We start from the raw sequence: 18363 nt of genomic DNA on the forward strand, positions 1-18363 counted from the left end.
TTTGGAACCAACACAATGAATTTGGAGCTTGAGTTTGGAGTTTGAATTTGGAACCAACACAATGAATTTGGAGCTTGAGTTTGGAGTTTGAATTTGGAACCAACACAGAGAATTTGGAGCTTGAGTTTGGAGTTTGAATTTGGAACCAACACAGAGAATTTGGAGCTTGAGTTTGGAGTTTGAATTTGGAACCAACACAATGAATTTGGAGCTTGAGTTTGGAATTTGAATTTGGAGCCAACACAATGAATTTGGAGCTTGAGTTTGGAATTTGAATTTGGAACCAACACAATGAATTTGGAGCTTGAGTTTGGAGTTTGAATTTGGAACCAACACAGAGAATTTGGAGCTTGAGTTTGGAATTTGAATTTGGAACCAACACAGAGAATTTGGAGCTTGAGTTTGGAGTTGAATTTGGAACCAACACAATGAATTTGGAGCTTGAGTTTGGAATTTGAATTTGGAACCAACACAATGAATTTGGAGCTTGAGTTTGGAATTTGAATTTGGAACCAACACAATGAATTTGGAGCTTGAGTTTGGAATTTGAATTTGGAACCAACACAATGAATTTAGAGTTTGAGTTTGGAATTTGAATTTTGAACCAACACAATGAATTTGGAGCTTGAGTTTGGAATTTGAATTTGGAACCAACACAATGAATTTGGAGCTTGAGTTTGGAATTTGAATTTGGAACCAACACAGAGAATTTGGAGCTTGAGTTTGGAATTTGAATTTGGAGCCAACACAATGAATTTGGAGCTTGAGTTTGGAATTTGAATTTGGAACCAACACAATGAATTTGGAGCTTGAGTTTGGAGTTTGAATTTGGAACCAACACAGAGAATTTGGAGCTTGAGTTTGGAATTTGAATTTGGAACCAACACAATGAATTTGGAGCTTGAGTTTGGAGTTTGAATTTGGAACCAACACAATGAATTTGGAGCTTGAGTTTGGAGTTTGAATTTGGAACCAACACAGAGAATTTGGAGCTTGAGTTTGGAATTTGAATTTGGAACCAACACAATGAATTTGGAGCTTGAGTTTGGAGTTTGAATTTGGAACCAACACAATGAATTTGGAGCTTGAGTTTGGAGTTTGAATTTGGAACCAACACAGAGAATTTGGAGCTTGAGTTTGGAATTTGAATTTGGAACCAACACAATGAATTTGGAGCTTGAGTTTGGAATTTGAATTTGGAACCAACACAATGAATTTGGAGCTTGAGTTTGGAGTTTGAATTTGGAACCAACACAGAGAATTTGGAGCTTGAGTTTGGAATTTGAATTTGGAACCAACACAATGAATTTGGAGCTTGAGTTTGGAATTTGAATTTGGAACCAACACAATGAATTTGGAGCTTGAGTTTGGAGTTTGAATTTGGAACCAACACAGAGAATTTGGAGCTTGAGTTTGGAATTTGAATTTGGAACCAACACAATGAATTTGGAGCTTGAGTTTGGAGTTTGAATTTGGAACCAACACAATGAATTTGGAGCTTGAGTTTGGAGTTTGAATTTGGAACCAACACAGAGAATTTGGAGCTTGAGTTTGGAATTTGAATTTGGAACCAACACAATGAATTTGGAGCTTGAGTTTGGAATTTGAATTTGGAACCAACACAATGAATTTGGAGCTTGAGTTTGGAGTTTGAATTTGGAACCAACACAGAGAATTTGGAGCTTGAGTTTGGAATTTGAATTTGGAACCAACACAATGAATTTGGAGCTTGAGTTTGGAGTTTGAATTTGGAACCAACACAATGAATTTGGAGCTTGAGTTTGGAATTTGAATTTGGAACCAACACAGAGAATTTGGAGCTTGAGTTTGGAATTTGAATTTGGAGCCAACACAATGAATTTGGAGCTTGAGTTTGGAGTTTGAATTTGGAACCAACACAATGAATTTGGAGCTTGAGTTTGGAGTTTGAATTTGGAACCAACACAATGAATTTGGAGCTTGAGTTTGGAATTGGAATTTGGAACCAACACAATGAATTTGGAGCTTGAGTTTGGAGTTTGAATTTGGAACCAACACAGAGAATTTGGAGCTTGAGTTTGGAATTTGAATTTGGAACCAACACAGAGAATTTGGAGCTTGAGTTTGGAGTTTGAATTTGGAACCAACACAATGAATTTGGAGCTTGAGTTTGGAGTTTGAATTTGGAACCAACACAGAGAATTTGGAGCTTGAGTTTGGAATTTGAATTTGGAACCAACACAATGAATTTGGAGCTTGAGTTTGGAATTTGAATTTGGAACCAACACAATGAATTTGGAGCTTGAGTTTGGAATTTGAATTTGGAACCAACACAATGAATTTGGAGCTTGAGTTTGGAGTTTGAATTTGGAACCAACACAGAGAATTTGGAGCTTGAGTTTGGAATTTGAATTTGCAACCAACACAATGAATTTGGAGCTTGAGTTTGGAGTTTGAATTTGGAACCAACACAATGAATTTGGAGCTTGAGTTTGGAATTTGAATTTGGAACCAACACAATGAATTTGGAGCTTGAGTTTGGAATTTGAATTTGGAACCAACACAATGAATTTGGAGCTTGAGTTTGGAATTTGAATTTGGAACCAACACAATGAATTTGGAGCTTGAGTTTGGAATTTGAATTTGGAACCAACACAATGAATTTGGAGCTTGAGTTCGGAATTTGAATTTGGAACCAACACAATGAATTTGGAGCTTGAGTTTGGAGTTTGAATTTGGAACCAACACAGAGAATTTGGAGCTTGAGTTTGGAATTTGAATTTGGAGCCAACACAATGAATTTGGAGTTTGAGTTTGGAATTTGAATTTGGAGCCAACACAATGAATTTGGAGTTTGAGTTTGGAATTTGAATTTGGAGCCAACACAATGAATTTGGAGCTTGAGTTTGGAGATTGAATTTGGAAACAACACAATGAATTTGCACTTTGAGTTTGGAATTTGAATTTGAAGCTTTTTTTTTTTTTTTGTATACAGGATCGAGGCCCGTGTAAGAGCTAACATTCATGACAAAAAAAGAAACGGACACATAAGACGAAATAAAGGGAGCGGGAGACAAGATGGGGCGAGAGAGGGGGAAGCACACAAGTACAACATTTGAGAGCAGGGAGATCTGTGGGAGGGAGAGGGCTTGGGGGGAGGATGTGTGAGAAGACAGGTGTGGGTGGGAGAGGTAAAAAAAACAAAACACATGGACACAGCTAGGACTTCCAGGAAAGAAGTCGGTATTTCAGAAAAGTGGATCTGGGGAGAATTAACAGGGGTAGAAAAGATCAAGGTTTTGGATGGGGGAAGATAAGTCTTGATTTTGGCAGTTTAATCAGAAGAGGGTTGCAGTCAGATCTTGTGCGACCTGTAGGAGTATTTGGGGGTACAGAGCACAAACAGGGCTGGGGGGGGGGCTAGGCCAGAGAGGAGTCGGTAGCAGACAGAAAGACCACCAACCTGCCTGTGGTGAGTGAGTGAAAGGCCCTCAGAATAAGCTTCATCACTGGAGATTCCAATGAATCTGAAAGCTTTGGATTCAACAGCATGAAGCCGAGCTAGGTGTGAGGCAGGAGCACCAGTCCAGAGGGGAGAGCAGTATTCCATTGAGCTGCGGATGAAAGCCTTGTATGTGGTGAGGATCTCAGGAGTGCCAAAGAAGGACTCCGTACGATGGAGGATGCCCAGTCGGCGACTGGCTTTGGAGGCCAGCATTAAAATGCGTTTTTCCCAGGAAAGATCATGGCAGATTGTGAGACCCAAGAGATTGAGTGACAGAACCTCTTGGAAAGGATTGTTCAGAAAGTAGATGGGAGGGTTTTCCAGTCGGTCTTTTCGGAGAGACAAAGTAAGAGTGTGAGGTTTGTCAGGATTGAAAGACATGTTCCACTTGTTTGACCAGTCTGTGATTTTGTCCAGGTCTGCAGAGATTGAGGTGGCTGCAGACTACCTGCAGAGCTTGAGTTTGGAGTTTGAATTTGGAACCAACACAATGAATTTGGATTTGAGCTTGGAGTTTGAATTTGGAACCAACCCAATGAATTTTGAGCTTGAGTTTGGAGTTTGAATTTGGAACCAACACTTTGGAGTTTGAATTTGGAACCAACACAATTAATCTGGAGCTTGAGTTTGGAGTTTGAATGTGGAACCAACACAATGAATGTGGAGTTTGAATTTGGAACCAACACAATTAATTTGGAGCTTGAATTTGGATCCAACACAATGAATTTGGAGCTTGAATTTGGATCCAACACAATGAATTTGGAGTTTGAGTTTGGAATTTGAATTTGGAACCAACACAATTAATTTGGAGCTTGAATTTGGATCCAACACAATGAATTTGGAGCTTGAATTTGGATCCAACACAATGAATTTGGAGTTTGAGTTTGGAATTTGAATTTGGAACCAACACAATTAATTTGGAGCTTGAATTTGGATCCAACACAATGAATTTGGAGTTTGAGTTTGGAATTTGAATTTGGATCCAACACAATGAATTTGGAGTTTGAGTTTGGAATTTGAATTTGGATCCAACACAATGAATTTGGAGTTTGAGTTTGGAATTTGAATTTGGAACCAACCCAATGAATTTTGAGCTTGAGTTTGGAGCTTGAATTTGGAACCAACTCAATGAATTTGGAACCAACACAATGAATTTGGAACCAACACAATGAATTTGGAGCTTGAGTTTGGAGTTTGAATTTGGAACCAACACAATGAATTTGGAACCAACACAATTAATTTGGGGTTTGAGTTTGGAATTTGAATTTGGATCCAACACAATGAATTTGAAGTTTGAGTTTGGAATTTGAATTTGGAACCAACCCAATGAATTTTGAGCTTGAGTTTGGAGTTTGAATTTGGAACGAACACAATGAATTTGGAACCAACACAATGAATTTGGAACCAACCCAATGAATTTTGAGCTTGAGTTTGGAGTTTGAATTTGGAACCAACACAATGAATTTGGAACCAACACAATTAATTTGGAGTTTGAGTTTGGAATTTGAATTTGGAACCAACCCAATGAATTTTGAGCTTGAGTTTGGAGTTTGAATTTGGAACCAACACAATGAATTTGGAACCAACACAATGAATTTGGAACCAACACAATGAATTTGGAACCAACACAATGAATTTGAAACCAACACAATGAATTTTGAGCTTGAGTTTGGAATTTGAATTTGGAACCAACCCAATGAATTTTGAGCTTGAGTTTGGAGTTTGAATTTGGAACCAACACAATGAATTTGGAACCAACACAATGAATTTGAAACCAACACAATGAATTTGGAACCAACACAATGAATTTGGAACCAACACAATGAATTTGGAGTTTGAAGTTGGAACCAACACAATGAATTTCGAGCTTGAGTGCTTGAATTTGGAGCCAACACTTGAATTTGTCATGGAATCCATCATTGCTTCAGATATCAAATCCTTCCTCTTCTCCAATGGCTTGATCTCTGATCATCAATTTGGATTCAGACCAGGTCATTCTACTCTGGACATGTTGCTTCTGCTGTCTCAACAATGGATGGAGGTCCTCAATGCCAAACAGGAAATCAGAGCTGTCTCACTTGACATATCACGTGCCTTCGATACGGTCTGGCACCCAGCTCTGCTCACCAAACTCACCTCCTATGGTATTCAGGGAAATCTCCACTCATGTCTTGCGGATTTCCTCTCTGGGCGTAGGCAACGTGTGGCCCTGAATGGATTCCTCTCATCTTCCCTTCCTGTTCTGGCTGGAGTTCCCCAAGGTAGTGTTCTGGGCCCTGTGCTATTTCTGGTCTTCATCAATGACCTCTCCGACTCTCTGGAAAATCCTCTCCATCTCTTTGCTGATGACTCCACTATCTGCCGCTCCATTCCTCATCCCTCAGATCGGCAGTCTGCAGCCTCCTCACTCTCTGCAGACCTGGACAAAATCACAGACTGGTCAAACAAGTGGAACATATCTTTCAATCCTGACAAATCTCACACTCTTACAATTTTTCTCCGAAAGGACCGACTGGACAACCCTCCCATCTACTTTCTCCACAATCCTCTCCAAGAAGTTCTGTCGCTCAAGATTTTGGGTCTCACTATCTGCCATGATCTTTCTTGGGAAAACCACATTTCCAAGCTGGCCTCCAAAGCCAGTCGCCGACTGGGCATCCTCCGTCGTGCGAAGTCCTTCCTTGGCACACCTGAGCTCCTCACCACATACCAGGCTTTCATCCGCAGCTCAATGGAATACTGTTCCCCCCTCTGGGCTGGTGCTCCTGCCTCACACCTTGCTCGGCTTCACGCTGTTGAGGCCAAAGCTTTCAGAATCATTGGAATCTCCTGCGATGTAGTCAACTCCGAGGGCCTTTCACTCACTCACCGCAGGCAGGTTGGTGGTCTTTCTGTCTTCTACCGACTCCTCTCCGGCCTTGCTCCCCCAGCTCTCTCTGAGCTCTGTCCCCCCAATATTCCTTCAGGCCACACAAGATCTGCCTGCAACCCTCTTATGGTTAAACTGCCAATGTCTAGGCTCTCTGCTCACCTTCACTCTTTCATTCCCCTTTTCTGCCGCCTTTGGAACAAACTCCCCCACTCCCTTCAATCCCACTCCTCCCTCCAGGTCTTTAAAACAGCTGTTCACCACCATCTCTTATCTTCCCCCATCGAAAACCTTGATCTTTTCTACCCCCGGTAATTCACCCCAGAGTCCTTGCAGTGTTCATATGTTATATTCCTCTCCCACCTCCCCCCAAGTCCTCCTGATGTCCCTGCTCTCAAATGTTGTGTTTGTGCCCTTCCCCCTCTCTCCCCATCTTGTCTGCCGCTCCCCTTGTTTTTTGTGTTTTGTGTGTCGGTTTATCTTTTTGTGTGATTAATGTTAGCTCTTTCACGAGCCTCGATCTTGTATACAAAAAAACAACAACAACAACAAAAAAAAAACACAATGAATTTCGAGCTTGAATGCTTGAATTTGGAGCCAACACAATGAATTTGGAGCTTGAGTGCTTGAATTTGGAGCCAACACAATGAATTTGGAGCTTGAGTGCTTGAATTTGGAGCCAACACAATGAATTTGAAGCTTGAGTGCTTGAATTTGGAGCCAACACAATGAATTTGGAGCTTGAGTGCTTGAATTTGGAGCCAACACAATTAATTTGAAGCTTGAGTGCTTGAATTTGGAGCCAACACAATGAATTTGGAGCTTGCGTGCTTGAATTTGGAGCCAACACAATGAATTTGGAGCTTGCGTGCTTGAATTTGGAGCCAACACAATGAATTTGGAGCTTGAGTGCTTGAATTTGGAGCCAACACAATGAATTTGGAGCTTGGGTGCTTGAATTTGGAGCCAACACAATGAATTTGGAGCTTGAGTGCTTGAATTTGGAGCCAACACAATGAATTTGAAGCTTGAGTGCTTGAATTTGGAGCCAACACAATGAATTTGGAGCTTGCGTGCTTGAATTTGGAGCCAACACAATGAATTTGGAGCTTGAGTGCTTGAATTTGGAGCCAACACAATGAATTTGGAGCTTGAGTGCTTGATTTTGGAGCCAACACAATGAATTTGGAGCTTGAGTGCTTGAATTTGAATTTGGAACCAACACAATGAATTTGGAGCTTGAGTGCTTGAATTTGGAGCCAACACAATGAATTTGGAGCTTGCGTGCTTGAATTTGGAGCCAACACAATGAATTTGGAGCTTGAGTGCTTGAATTTGGAGCCAACACAATGAATTTGGAGCTTGAGTGCTTCAATTTGGAACCAACACAATGAATTTGGAGCTTGGGTGCTTGAATTTGGAGCCAACACAATGAATTTGGAGCTTGAGTGCTTGAATTTGGAACCAACACAATGAATTTGGAGCTTGAGTGCTTGAATTTGGAGCCAACACAATGAATTTGGAGCTTGAGTGCTTGAATTTGGAGCCAACACAATGAATTTGAAGCCAACACAATGAATTTGGAGCCAACACAATGAATTTGGAGCTTGAGTGCTTGAATTTGGAACCAACAAAATGAATTTGGAGCTTGAGTGCTTGAATTTGGAGCCAACACAATGAATTTGGAGCTTGAGTGCTTGAATTTGGAGCCAACACAATGAATTTGGAGCTTGCGTGCTTGAATTTGGAGCCAACACAATGAATTTGAAGCTTGAGTGCTTGAATGTGGAGCCAACACAATGAATTTGGAGCTTGAGTGCTTGAATTTGGAGCCAACACAATGAATTTGGAGCTTGCGTGCTTGAATTTGGAGCCAACACAATGAATTTGAAGCTTGAGTGCTTGAATTTGGAGCCAACACAATGAATTTGGAGCCAACACAATGAATTTGGAGCTTGAGTGCTTGAATTTGGAACCAACACAATGAATTTGGAGCTTGATTGCTTGAATTTGGAGCCAACACAATGAATTTGGAGCTTGAGTGCTTGAATTTGGAGCCAACACAATGAATTTGAAGCCAACACAATGAATTTGGAGCCAACACAATGAATTTGGAGCTTGAGTGCTTGAATTTGGAACCAACAAAATGAATTTGGAGCTTGAGTGCTTGAATTTGGAGCCAACACAATGAATTTGGAGCTTGAGTGCTTGAATTTGGAGCCAACACAATGAATTTGGAGCTTGCGTGCTTGAATTTGGAGCCAACACAATGAATTTGAAGCTTGAGTGCTTGAATGTGGAGCCAACACAATGAATTTGGAGCTTGAGTGCTTGAATTTGGAGCCAACACAATGAATTTGGAGCTTGCGTGCTTGAATTTGGAGCCAACACAATGAATTTGAAGCTTGAGTGCTTGAATTTGGAGCCAACACAATGAATTTGGAGCTTGCGTGCTTGAATTTGGAACCAACACAATGAATTTGGAGCTTGAGTGCTTGAATTTGGAGCCAACACAATGAATTTGGAGCTTGAGTGCTTGAATTTGGAACCAACACAATGAATTTGCAGCTTGAGTGCTTGAATTTGGAACCAACACAATGAATTTGGAGCTTGAGTGCTAGAATTTGGAGCCAACACAATGAATTTGGAGCTTGAGTGCTTGAATTTGGAACCAACACAATGAATTTGGAGCTTGAGTGCTAGAATTTGGAGCCAACACAATGAATTTGGAGCTTGAGTGCTTGAATTTGGAACCAACAAAATGAATTTGGAGCTTGAGTGCTTGAATTTGAATTTGGAGCCAACACAATGAATTTTGTGTTTGAGTTTGGAGTTTGAATTTGGAGCCAACACAATGAATTTGGAGCCAACACAATGAATTTGGAGCTTGAGTGCTTGAATTTGGAGCCAACACAATGAATTTGGAGCTTGGGTGCTTGAATTTGGAGCCAACACAATGAATTTGGAGCTTGAGTGCTTGAATTTGGAGCCAACACAATGAATTTGAAGCTTGAGTGCTTGAATTTGGAGCCAACACAATGAATTTGGAGCTTGCGTGCTTGAATTTGGAGCCAACACAATGAATTTGGAGCTTGAGTGCTTGAATTTGGAGCCAACACAATGAATTTGGAGCTTGAGTGCTTGATTTTGGAGCCAACACAATGAATTTGGAGCTTGAGTGCTTGAATTTGAATTTGGAACCAACACAATGAATTTGGAGCTTGAGTGCTTGAATTTGGAGCCAACACAATGAATTTGGAGCTTGCGTGCTTGAATTTGGAGCCAACACAATGAATTTGGAGCTTGAGTGCTTGAATTTGGAGCCAACACAATGAATTTGGAGCTTGAGTGCTTCAATTTGGAACCAACACAATGAATTTGGAGCTTGGGTGCTTGAATTTGGAGCCAACACAATGAATTTGGAGCTTGAGTGCTTGAATTTGGAACCAACACAATGAATTTGGAGCTTGAGTGCTTGAATTTGGAGCCAACACAATGAATTTGGAGCTTGAGTGCTTGAATTTGGAGCCAACACAATGAATTTGAAGCCAACACAATGAATTTGGAGCCAACACAATGAATTTGGAGCTTGAGTGCTTGAATTTGGAACCAACAAAATGAATTTGGAGCTTGAGTGCTTGAATTTGGAGCCAACACAATGAATTTGGAGCTTGAGTGCTTGAATTTGGAGCCAACACAATGAATTTGGAGCTTGCGTGCTTGAATTTGGAGCCAACACAATGAATTTGAAGCTTGAGTGCTTGAATGTGGAGCCAACACAATGAATTTGGAGCTTGAGTGCTTGAATTTGGAGCCAACACAATGAATTTGGAGCTTGCGTGCTTGAATTTGGAGCCAACACAATGAATTTGAAGCTTGAGTGCTTGAATTTGGAGCCAACACAATGAATTTGGAGCCAACACAATGAATTTGGAGCTTGAGTGCTTGAATTTGGAACCAACACAATGAATTTGGAGCTTGATTGCTTGAATTTGGAGCCAACACAATGAATTTGGAGCTTGAGTGCTTGAATTTGGAGCCAACACAATGAATTTGAAGCCAACACAATGAATTTGGAGCCAACACAATGAATTTGGAGCTTGAGTGCTTGAATTTGGAACCAACAAAATGAATTTGGAGCTTGAGTGCTTGAATTTGGAGCCAACACAATGAATTTGGAGCTTGAGTGCTTGAATTTGGAGCCAACACAATGAATTTGGAGCTTGCGTGCTTGAATTTGGAGCCAACACAATGAATTTGAAGCTTGAGTGCTTGAATGTGGAGCCAACACAATGAATTTGGAGCTTGAGTGCTTGAATTTGGAGCCAACACAATGAATTTGGAGCTTGCGTGCTTGAATTTGGAGCCAACACAATGAATTTGAAGCTTGAGTGCTTGAATTTGGAGCCAACACAATGAATTTGGAGCTTGCGTGCTTGAATTTGGAACCAACACAATGAATTTGGAGCTTGAGTGCTTGAATTTGGAGCCAACACAATGAATTTGGAGCTTGAGTGCTTGAATTTGGAACCAACACAATGAATTTGCAGCTTGAGTGCTTGAATTTGGAACCAACACAATGAATTTGGAGCTTGAGTGCTAGAATTTGGAGCCAACACAATGAATTTGGAGCTTGAGTGCTTGAATTTGGAACCAACACAATGAATTTGGAGCTTGAGTGCTAGAATTTGGAGCCAACACAATGAATTTGGAGCTTGAGTGCTTGAATTTGGAACCAACAAAATGAATTTGGAGCTTGAGTGCTTGAATTTGAATTTGGAGCCAACACAATGAATTTTGTGTTTGAGTTTGGAGTTTGAATTTGGAGCCAACACAATGAATTTGGAGCTTGAGTTTGGAATTTGAATTTGGAGCTTGAGTTTGGAATTTGAATTTGGAATCAACACAATGAATTTGGAGTTTGAGTTTGGAATTTGAATTTGGAACCAACACAATTAATTTGGAGTTTGAATTTGGAACCAACACAATTAATTTGGAGTTTGAGTTTGGAGTTTGAATTTGGAACCAACACAATGAATGTGGAGTTTGAATTTGGAACCAACACAATTAATTTGGAGTTTGAATTTGGAACCAACACAATTAATTTGGAGTTTGAGTTTGGAGTTTGAATTTGGAACCAACACAATGAATGTGGAGTTTGAATTTGGAACCAACACAATTAATTTGGAGCTTGAATTTGGATCCAACACAATGAATTTGGAGCTTGAGTGCTTGAATTTGGAACCAACATAATGAATTTGGAGCTTGAGTGCTTGAATTTGGAGCTTGAGTGCTTGAATTTGGAGCCAACACAATGAATTTGGAGCTAGAGTTTGGAGTTTGAATTTGGAACCAACACAATGAATTTGGAGCTTGAGTTTGGAGTTTGTATTTGGAACCAACACAATGAATTTGGAGCTTGAGTTTGGAGTTTGTATTTGGAACCAACACAATGAATTTGGAACCAACACAATTAATTTGGAACCAACACAATGAATTTGGAACCAACACAATGAATTTGGAGCTTGAATTTGGAACCAACACAATGAATGTGGAGTTTGAATTTGGATCCAACACAATTAATTTGGAGTTTGAGTTTGGAATTTGAATTTGGAACCTAAACAATTAATTTGGAGTTTGAGTTTGGAGTTTGAATTTGGAACCAACACAATGAATGTGGAGTTTGCATTTGGATCGAACACAATTAATTTGGAGTTTGAGTTTGGAATTTGAATTTGGAACCAAAACAATTAATTTGGAGTTTGAGTTTGGAGTTTGAATTTGGAACCAACACAATGAATGTGGAGTTTGAATTTGGAGCCAACACAATGAATTTGAAGTTTGAGTTTGGAGTTTTAATTTGGAACCAACACAATGAATGTGGAGTTTGAGTTTGAATTTGGAACCAACACAATGAATTTGGAGCTTGAGTTTGGAGTTTGAATTTGGAGCCAACACAATGAATTTGGACCAATGATACCTGCTCTAACATTGTCTCATATAGTTGGATCTCCACCATGCATATTGCATGTCATCCAGAAGAAAAAGTAGCTCATCAAATGCTTGACGGACACTACAATCCAGTGCACAATACTATACCACAGGCATGAAAATAGACCAATGGTCTTCGTCTATATTCTATAAGGTATCAAATACTTGACTACACAGCTGGAGCACATAGCTAAGTGACATCTCCTCCACCTCTCCAACTAATATTATATCACAATAAATATTTAGAGGAAATGGCAAAAACTATAAATATAAAATGAAGACTCAAATAAGTTGTTCTATCGTCACGATGTACAGAACTCTTGTTAATGAGTTTCATCTGTGGGTTAGTGGTGCGGGAGAGAGACTTTAATTTAATTAAAGCAAAGAGATGAAGATTCATTTTCCTTGTCCCATGCGAACCATCCATACATTTCCTCTCCATCCTGCCCCTCTTACACCCACTTTCTCTCCTCCCACCCCTTTTACTTGTCAGTGGATTATGGTTTGACCTTCAGGCTAAATATTTGCCCTCAGAGCAAAACAAAGCATCCCTGGAAACAGATGGTTGATGCATTGAGGAACTGGTTCAGCAGATTTTTTTTTTGAGATATTTCATTGATGCTATCATTGCTGGTTTTGAGTTTAGTGCCATTTTCTGCCGTAAAAAAAAACAAAACAAAAGTATTTTCTGTCATATAATATATGTACATACTTAGTGGGTTGTCACTGCGTAAGTGATGATGTCCATGGGTTTGAGTCCCGGGTTGAGTCAGAATTTTTTCACACGAGCCCGACGCAGGAATTGACTTCCTGTTTATTAAACATATATTACATACATATCTATATGTGTGTGTGCATGTGTTTGGAGTTTAAGTTTGGAGTAGTTTTCCATATGGCGCATACCATATAAAGGGGCCTTTTCTATGCACCTGGCATTTTCCCCAATAATATCCCTTCTTTTCTGTACTTTGCCACATGGCACATGCCATATAAAGGGGCCTTTTCTATCCCCCTGATATTTTCCCCAGGAATTACTACCGGAGTCAAAATTTTTCTTTGTCCACCTTTTTGGGGATCGCCCCTATAAGCCAAGGAAAAATAGGACCGTGAGTCCTGAAGCTCACCTGAATCAGGAGCAACAGTCACACAAACTCCCAAAGATCCCCTCAGTCCCTGATATTTTAAATGCCGTGAACAAACATTGGTACATCATGGGCGATGATGTGTGTAGTTTCGGAGAAGTGAGCAAATACCTATTAGGGAGGGGGGGGGGGGTGGAAAACCACCCCTCCCCCGTAAACTCCTTTAATGAACGCAGATTTTGATACGGTCAATACACCTTGGTTAGGCATCAGATTTGGGGCTTGTGGGCAAGTTTCATCAAAACTGTGTGTGTAGCTTCAGAGAAGAGAGCAAATACATATTTTTGGGGGTAAACCCCCTCCCTCCCCATAGACCCCTTTAATGAGCGCAGATTTTGAATTTGTTTAGAAAGCCATTAATTAGACATATTGGCCGATGTATATTTCAAGTTTCAGCTAGTTTCAATGTATAGCCTTTGAGATATGAGCGCCAACACATTTTGGGCGGACCGACGGACGGACACCGACGTGATTTTTTTTTGTGTGTGTGTACAAGATCGAGGCTCGTGTAAGAGCTAACATCAATCACAAAAAAAAAAACGGATAGACAAAACATACAATAAAGGGAGCAGGAGACAAGATGGGGAGAGAGAGGGAAGCATACAAGTACAACAGTAGTGAACAGGGACAACGGAAGATCTGTGGGAGGGAGTGGGCTTGGGGGGAAGAGGCATGGGAAGGCGGGGGAGAGGGGAGTGTGGGGGGGGGGGGATTTAAACAAAACTCAAGGATGCACAAACAGACGTTTTTGAAATTTGGAACATATTACCTCAACGTACAAAGTAATTACTTCTGAAATTTGCAGCCGATTTCGTCCAGTAGAAGCCGAGAAACGTATTTTCAGTCCCCATGTTAAAGCTGCATACAGAGAAACCGTCCCTTATATAAAGGGAGGGGCGCTTTGCGCTTACCTTGATTCAGCAAGGTATAAATAAATATCAAACAATAAATTAAATAAACAACAATAAACTAGGGGCTTTTAAGATCACCAAGCAGTTCTGAGGATCATTGAGATTTCACATTTTTTCTGTCAACGACAAACTGTTCGTTGTAATGTTCAATAAACTAAATATATTAAATCGCACTATGAAATATTTATACGTCATCCTAGTTCAAGGGAAATGAAAGTATAACCAGCAATTTATTATCGCTCGTAGATATTGCTTGTAACATTTCTCGCGTGATGCACACAAAATGATAAAGTTTGACTTTTATTTTCTTTCTGCTCCACTTTATCATTGATTATGTTAACATATCTGAACTACACATTCAGGTGTATTCGTCCACGTAATAGACTTTTATTATAAGCTCAATATACTTTTGCACGTTAATTGATATCGAAATCCATATATCAGTTCTTGAACCATTGTGTAAGTGGTTTAGTTGCACCATTATTTTTTAGAAGGAGACATGCACATTCAGAAGGAGGAAGAAAGTACTGATCAGTACGTTTTTCATATTGAGACAATTGGCGAAGAGTTGCCAATGCGACCTTTGTTTGCACGGGGATGGGGTTGTGTCTGTCTGTCTGTCTGTCTGTCTGTTTGTCAGGGTTGTAACTTCTTTCTTTTTTTACCATTGGAGCTTTTGTCACCAAATTTTCAACAAAGCTTTATTATGAGAATATGGAGAAGACAAATTCATAATTTGGTCAAAAGGTCAACGTCATATAAAATCATCAGTTTTCATCAAATTGACCTGAAATTTTAAGAATTTGCATGTTGCACCACAGAAGCCTCTTACTTTTGAGGTCAAAAGGTCAAGGTCACCTAAAATCGTCGATTTATTTGTAGTTTGTTTTCGCTGTTTTCGTCATATTTAGCATATGGAAGGAGAACAGTGTGTGTGTGTTATGTCGAAGTGCAGTGCTACCAATGAATATAGGGCGCATGTATTACATCATATCTTGTATGTATGTATAATGGATAGGGATAGAAAATGAACGTGCGCGTATCGTCGTCTGGCACACAATCCTGACCGGAAATGTGTATGACGACTAGATATCGTAAAAAGCCATGTATTCCCTGCATTATGTATGTGTATTGTGTGTAGTAGCTCCACCTGTGGAGGTGATCTGGCTATCTAAGATAGGCTCAATTTTCCCCCATCCCTCAATTTCCCCTCCCCCACCACTCTAATTTCCCCTCCCCCACCCCCCCCCCCACCTCCCCACAGGACAAGTTTGAGTTTCAGGGTGTTTCGTCGATTTTTCACGGAATTATGCCCTTTTTGAACTTAAAAATATCACATGTCATGGGTGAGTCATGGATCAGTTTTCAGCGACCCTGACTCCACTCACTGCTTTACACCCATTGGCTGGACAGCTGGCCTGACTCTTCCCCCAAATTTTTACTATGTTCGGCACCAGACATGGAATTATACACCACCCAAATAAAGGGTTATGTTTACTGGTGTGACAATTTCCAGACTTTTTCCCCCTTACCCTTTAACATATTGAACTGAAGAAACTTGGTAAGTGACACGTGTTGTAAAGCAATTCTCCCTCTTGTTAATTTAGGGAACCTCATGCAGTTATTTTAAGCTTTGTGTGTACAATGTCAACCTGGTGCGAGGGACACCATATTGGCATTGCAGAAGTGGTGGGTTGAAACATGGCTGAATGTAGCAGTTTGATGGATGTTGATTCTAAGCTTCTGGAAACCAAACTGATCAAAAGGAGATTACCATATCGGTTTTGCATCGACAGTAAACAACGGGCTTATTCCTGATGGTCAAGGAGGTGCTAATCTTCATACCCTGTCTGGACTGGTCTCCTGATTGACCAGGTGATGCCTGTCCACACTTCCGAGTTCCTGGTCCATGGTTCCTGGTCCATGGTTCCTGGTTCACACTTCCTTCTACAAAACTACACCCACTGCGTGTGAAGGATACAACGTGAAACAAAAAAGAAAGTATTTGCAGAATTGGTTGGGATGTGGAAGAAACTGCGATAGCACTCGATGAAACGATAGCACCATGGTACCGTACCCAAAAATACCCCTAATGAGCAAAAAAAATAGTAATTCAAAGGATATTTAGTGTGGTATTAAAACGTGGAGACTGTTGTTTTATTTCCACCTCCTGTTACATTCCCACAGAATATCTGCCTTTTATAAAAGGCAGCCTCAAAATCCCATCCTCCCTTGGAAGTTGCAAGCAGGGGGTATCAAACAAACAAATCAAACAAACAAGTAAACAAAGTATATAAAAATGGGAGCGGTCGACAAGATGGGGAGAGAAGGGGAGGAAGCACACAAACACAACATTTGAGGGCAGGGACATCAGGAGATGTGTGGGAGGCAGAGGGCCTGGGGGGAGGCAGGATAGGTATAAAACACAAGGACACCAAGGACTTCCAGGAAAGAAGACAAAAGTCACCTCAAAAAAGTGGATTTGGGGTGAAATTAGCGGGGGTAGAAAAGATCAAGGTTTTGGATTGGGGAAGATAAGAGATGGTGGTGAACAGCCGTTTTAAAGACCTGGAGGGAGGAGTGGGATTGAAGAGAGAGAGTGAGGGAGTTTGTTCCAGAGGCGGGAGAAAAGAGGAATGAAGGAGTGAAGGTGAGCAGAGAGTCTTGATTTTGGCAGTTTAACCATAAGAGGGTTGCAGGCAGATCTCGTGCGACCTACAGGAATATTTGGGGGACAGAGCCCAGAGAGAGCTGGGGGAGCAAGGCCGGAGAGGAGTTGGTAGAAGACGGAAAGACCACCAACCTGCCTGCGGTGAGTAAGTGAAAGGCCCTCGGAGATAGCGTCATCGCGGGAGATTCCAATGATTCTGAACGCTTTGGTTTCAACAGCGTGTAGATGAGCTCGGTGTGAGGCAGGAGCACCAGCCCAGAGTGGAGAGCAGTATTCCATTGAGCTACTGCGGGCACCATCATTCATCCACCTTGTATGTGGTGAGGAGCTCAGGTGTGCCAAGGAAGGACTTCGCACAACGTAGGATGCCCAGTCGGCGACTGGCTTTGGAAGCCAGCTTGGAAATGTGGTTTTCCCAGGAAAGATCATGGCAGATAGTGAGACCCAAAAGCTTGAGTGACAGAACTTCTTGGAGAGGATTATTCAGAAAGTAGATGGGAGGGTTGTCCAGTCGGTCTTTTCGGAGAGACATCGTAAGAGTGTGAGATTTGTCAGGATTGAAAGACATGTTCCACTTGTTTGCCCAGTCTGTGATTTTGTCCAGGTCTGCAGAGAGTGAGGAGGCTGCAGACTGCCGATCTGAGGGATGAGGAATGGAGCGGCAGAGAGTGGAGTCATCAGCAAAGAGATAGAGAGGATTTTCAAGAGAGTCAGAGAGATCATCTGTGCATGAGAGAGCAATTTACTTTGGAAGAATTTAATTCTTTTTAGAAATTTTATTCTTTGGAAGAATTTAAAGAATTAAGAAGAATTTAAGCTTTAAGAATTGCAACAAAACAATATATTAGCATATGCAGTACGACAGGGTAAAATAGCACAGGGTGTTTCTGTGCAGCTAATCAATACACTACAAGGAGCTCCCATCTGGGGCCCGTGCAAAATTACGAAGTAAAGTATTACCAGTCTGTATCGAATTTGTCGACAACAGAATTCAACATGTCACATTTCCAGAGAAGGTCTGCCTTTTACCAAGACAACATTGAAAACTCTAGTTTTTTAAGGAAGGAGTAGGCCTGGATGGTGTATTATACTTGGCGTGCCCACCAGTCGCTTCGCTGACAGGTTTAATCAAAATGGCTCTTTTATAACATGTAGATGTTGCTCCTGTGGTTGTTGTTCTGATAGTTGTTGTTGTTGTTGTTGTTGTTGTTGTTGTTGTTGTTGTCCAACAAGCCATCAGTTCTGTCAAAACCAACACATCTCCCAAACCAACACCTGCACCAAATTAACAAATG

The 18363-nt window shown here is 40.8% G+C and overlaps 1 protein-coding gene across 1 annotated transcript in view; it reads right to left on the minus strand.

The window, feature by feature from the left end:
• LOC137435752 (uncharacterized) overlaps positions 1 to 12786 on the minus strand; it is a 34748-nt gene extending 21962 nt beyond the window's left edge. The window contains exons 1-2 of the mRNA XM_078785102.1: positions 12658 to 12786; positions 12344 to 12446 (exon numbers count right to left, since the gene is read on the minus strand). Of these exons, the coding sequence (XP_078641228.1) occupies positions 12344 to 12446; positions 12658 to 12786 (232 nt within the window). The remainder of the gene's footprint in view (positions 1 to 12343; positions 12447 to 12657) is intronic.
• Between the last annotated feature and the right edge of the window lie 5577 nt (positions 12787 to 18363).

Source organism: Myxine glutinosa, chromosome 9 (assembly GCF_964187855.1).
Source record: "Myxine glutinosa chromosome 9, kmMyxGlut1.1, whole genome shotgun sequence".
Lineage (NCBI taxonomy): Eukaryota > Metazoa > Chordata > Myxini > Myxiniformes > Myxinidae > Myxine > Myxine glutinosa.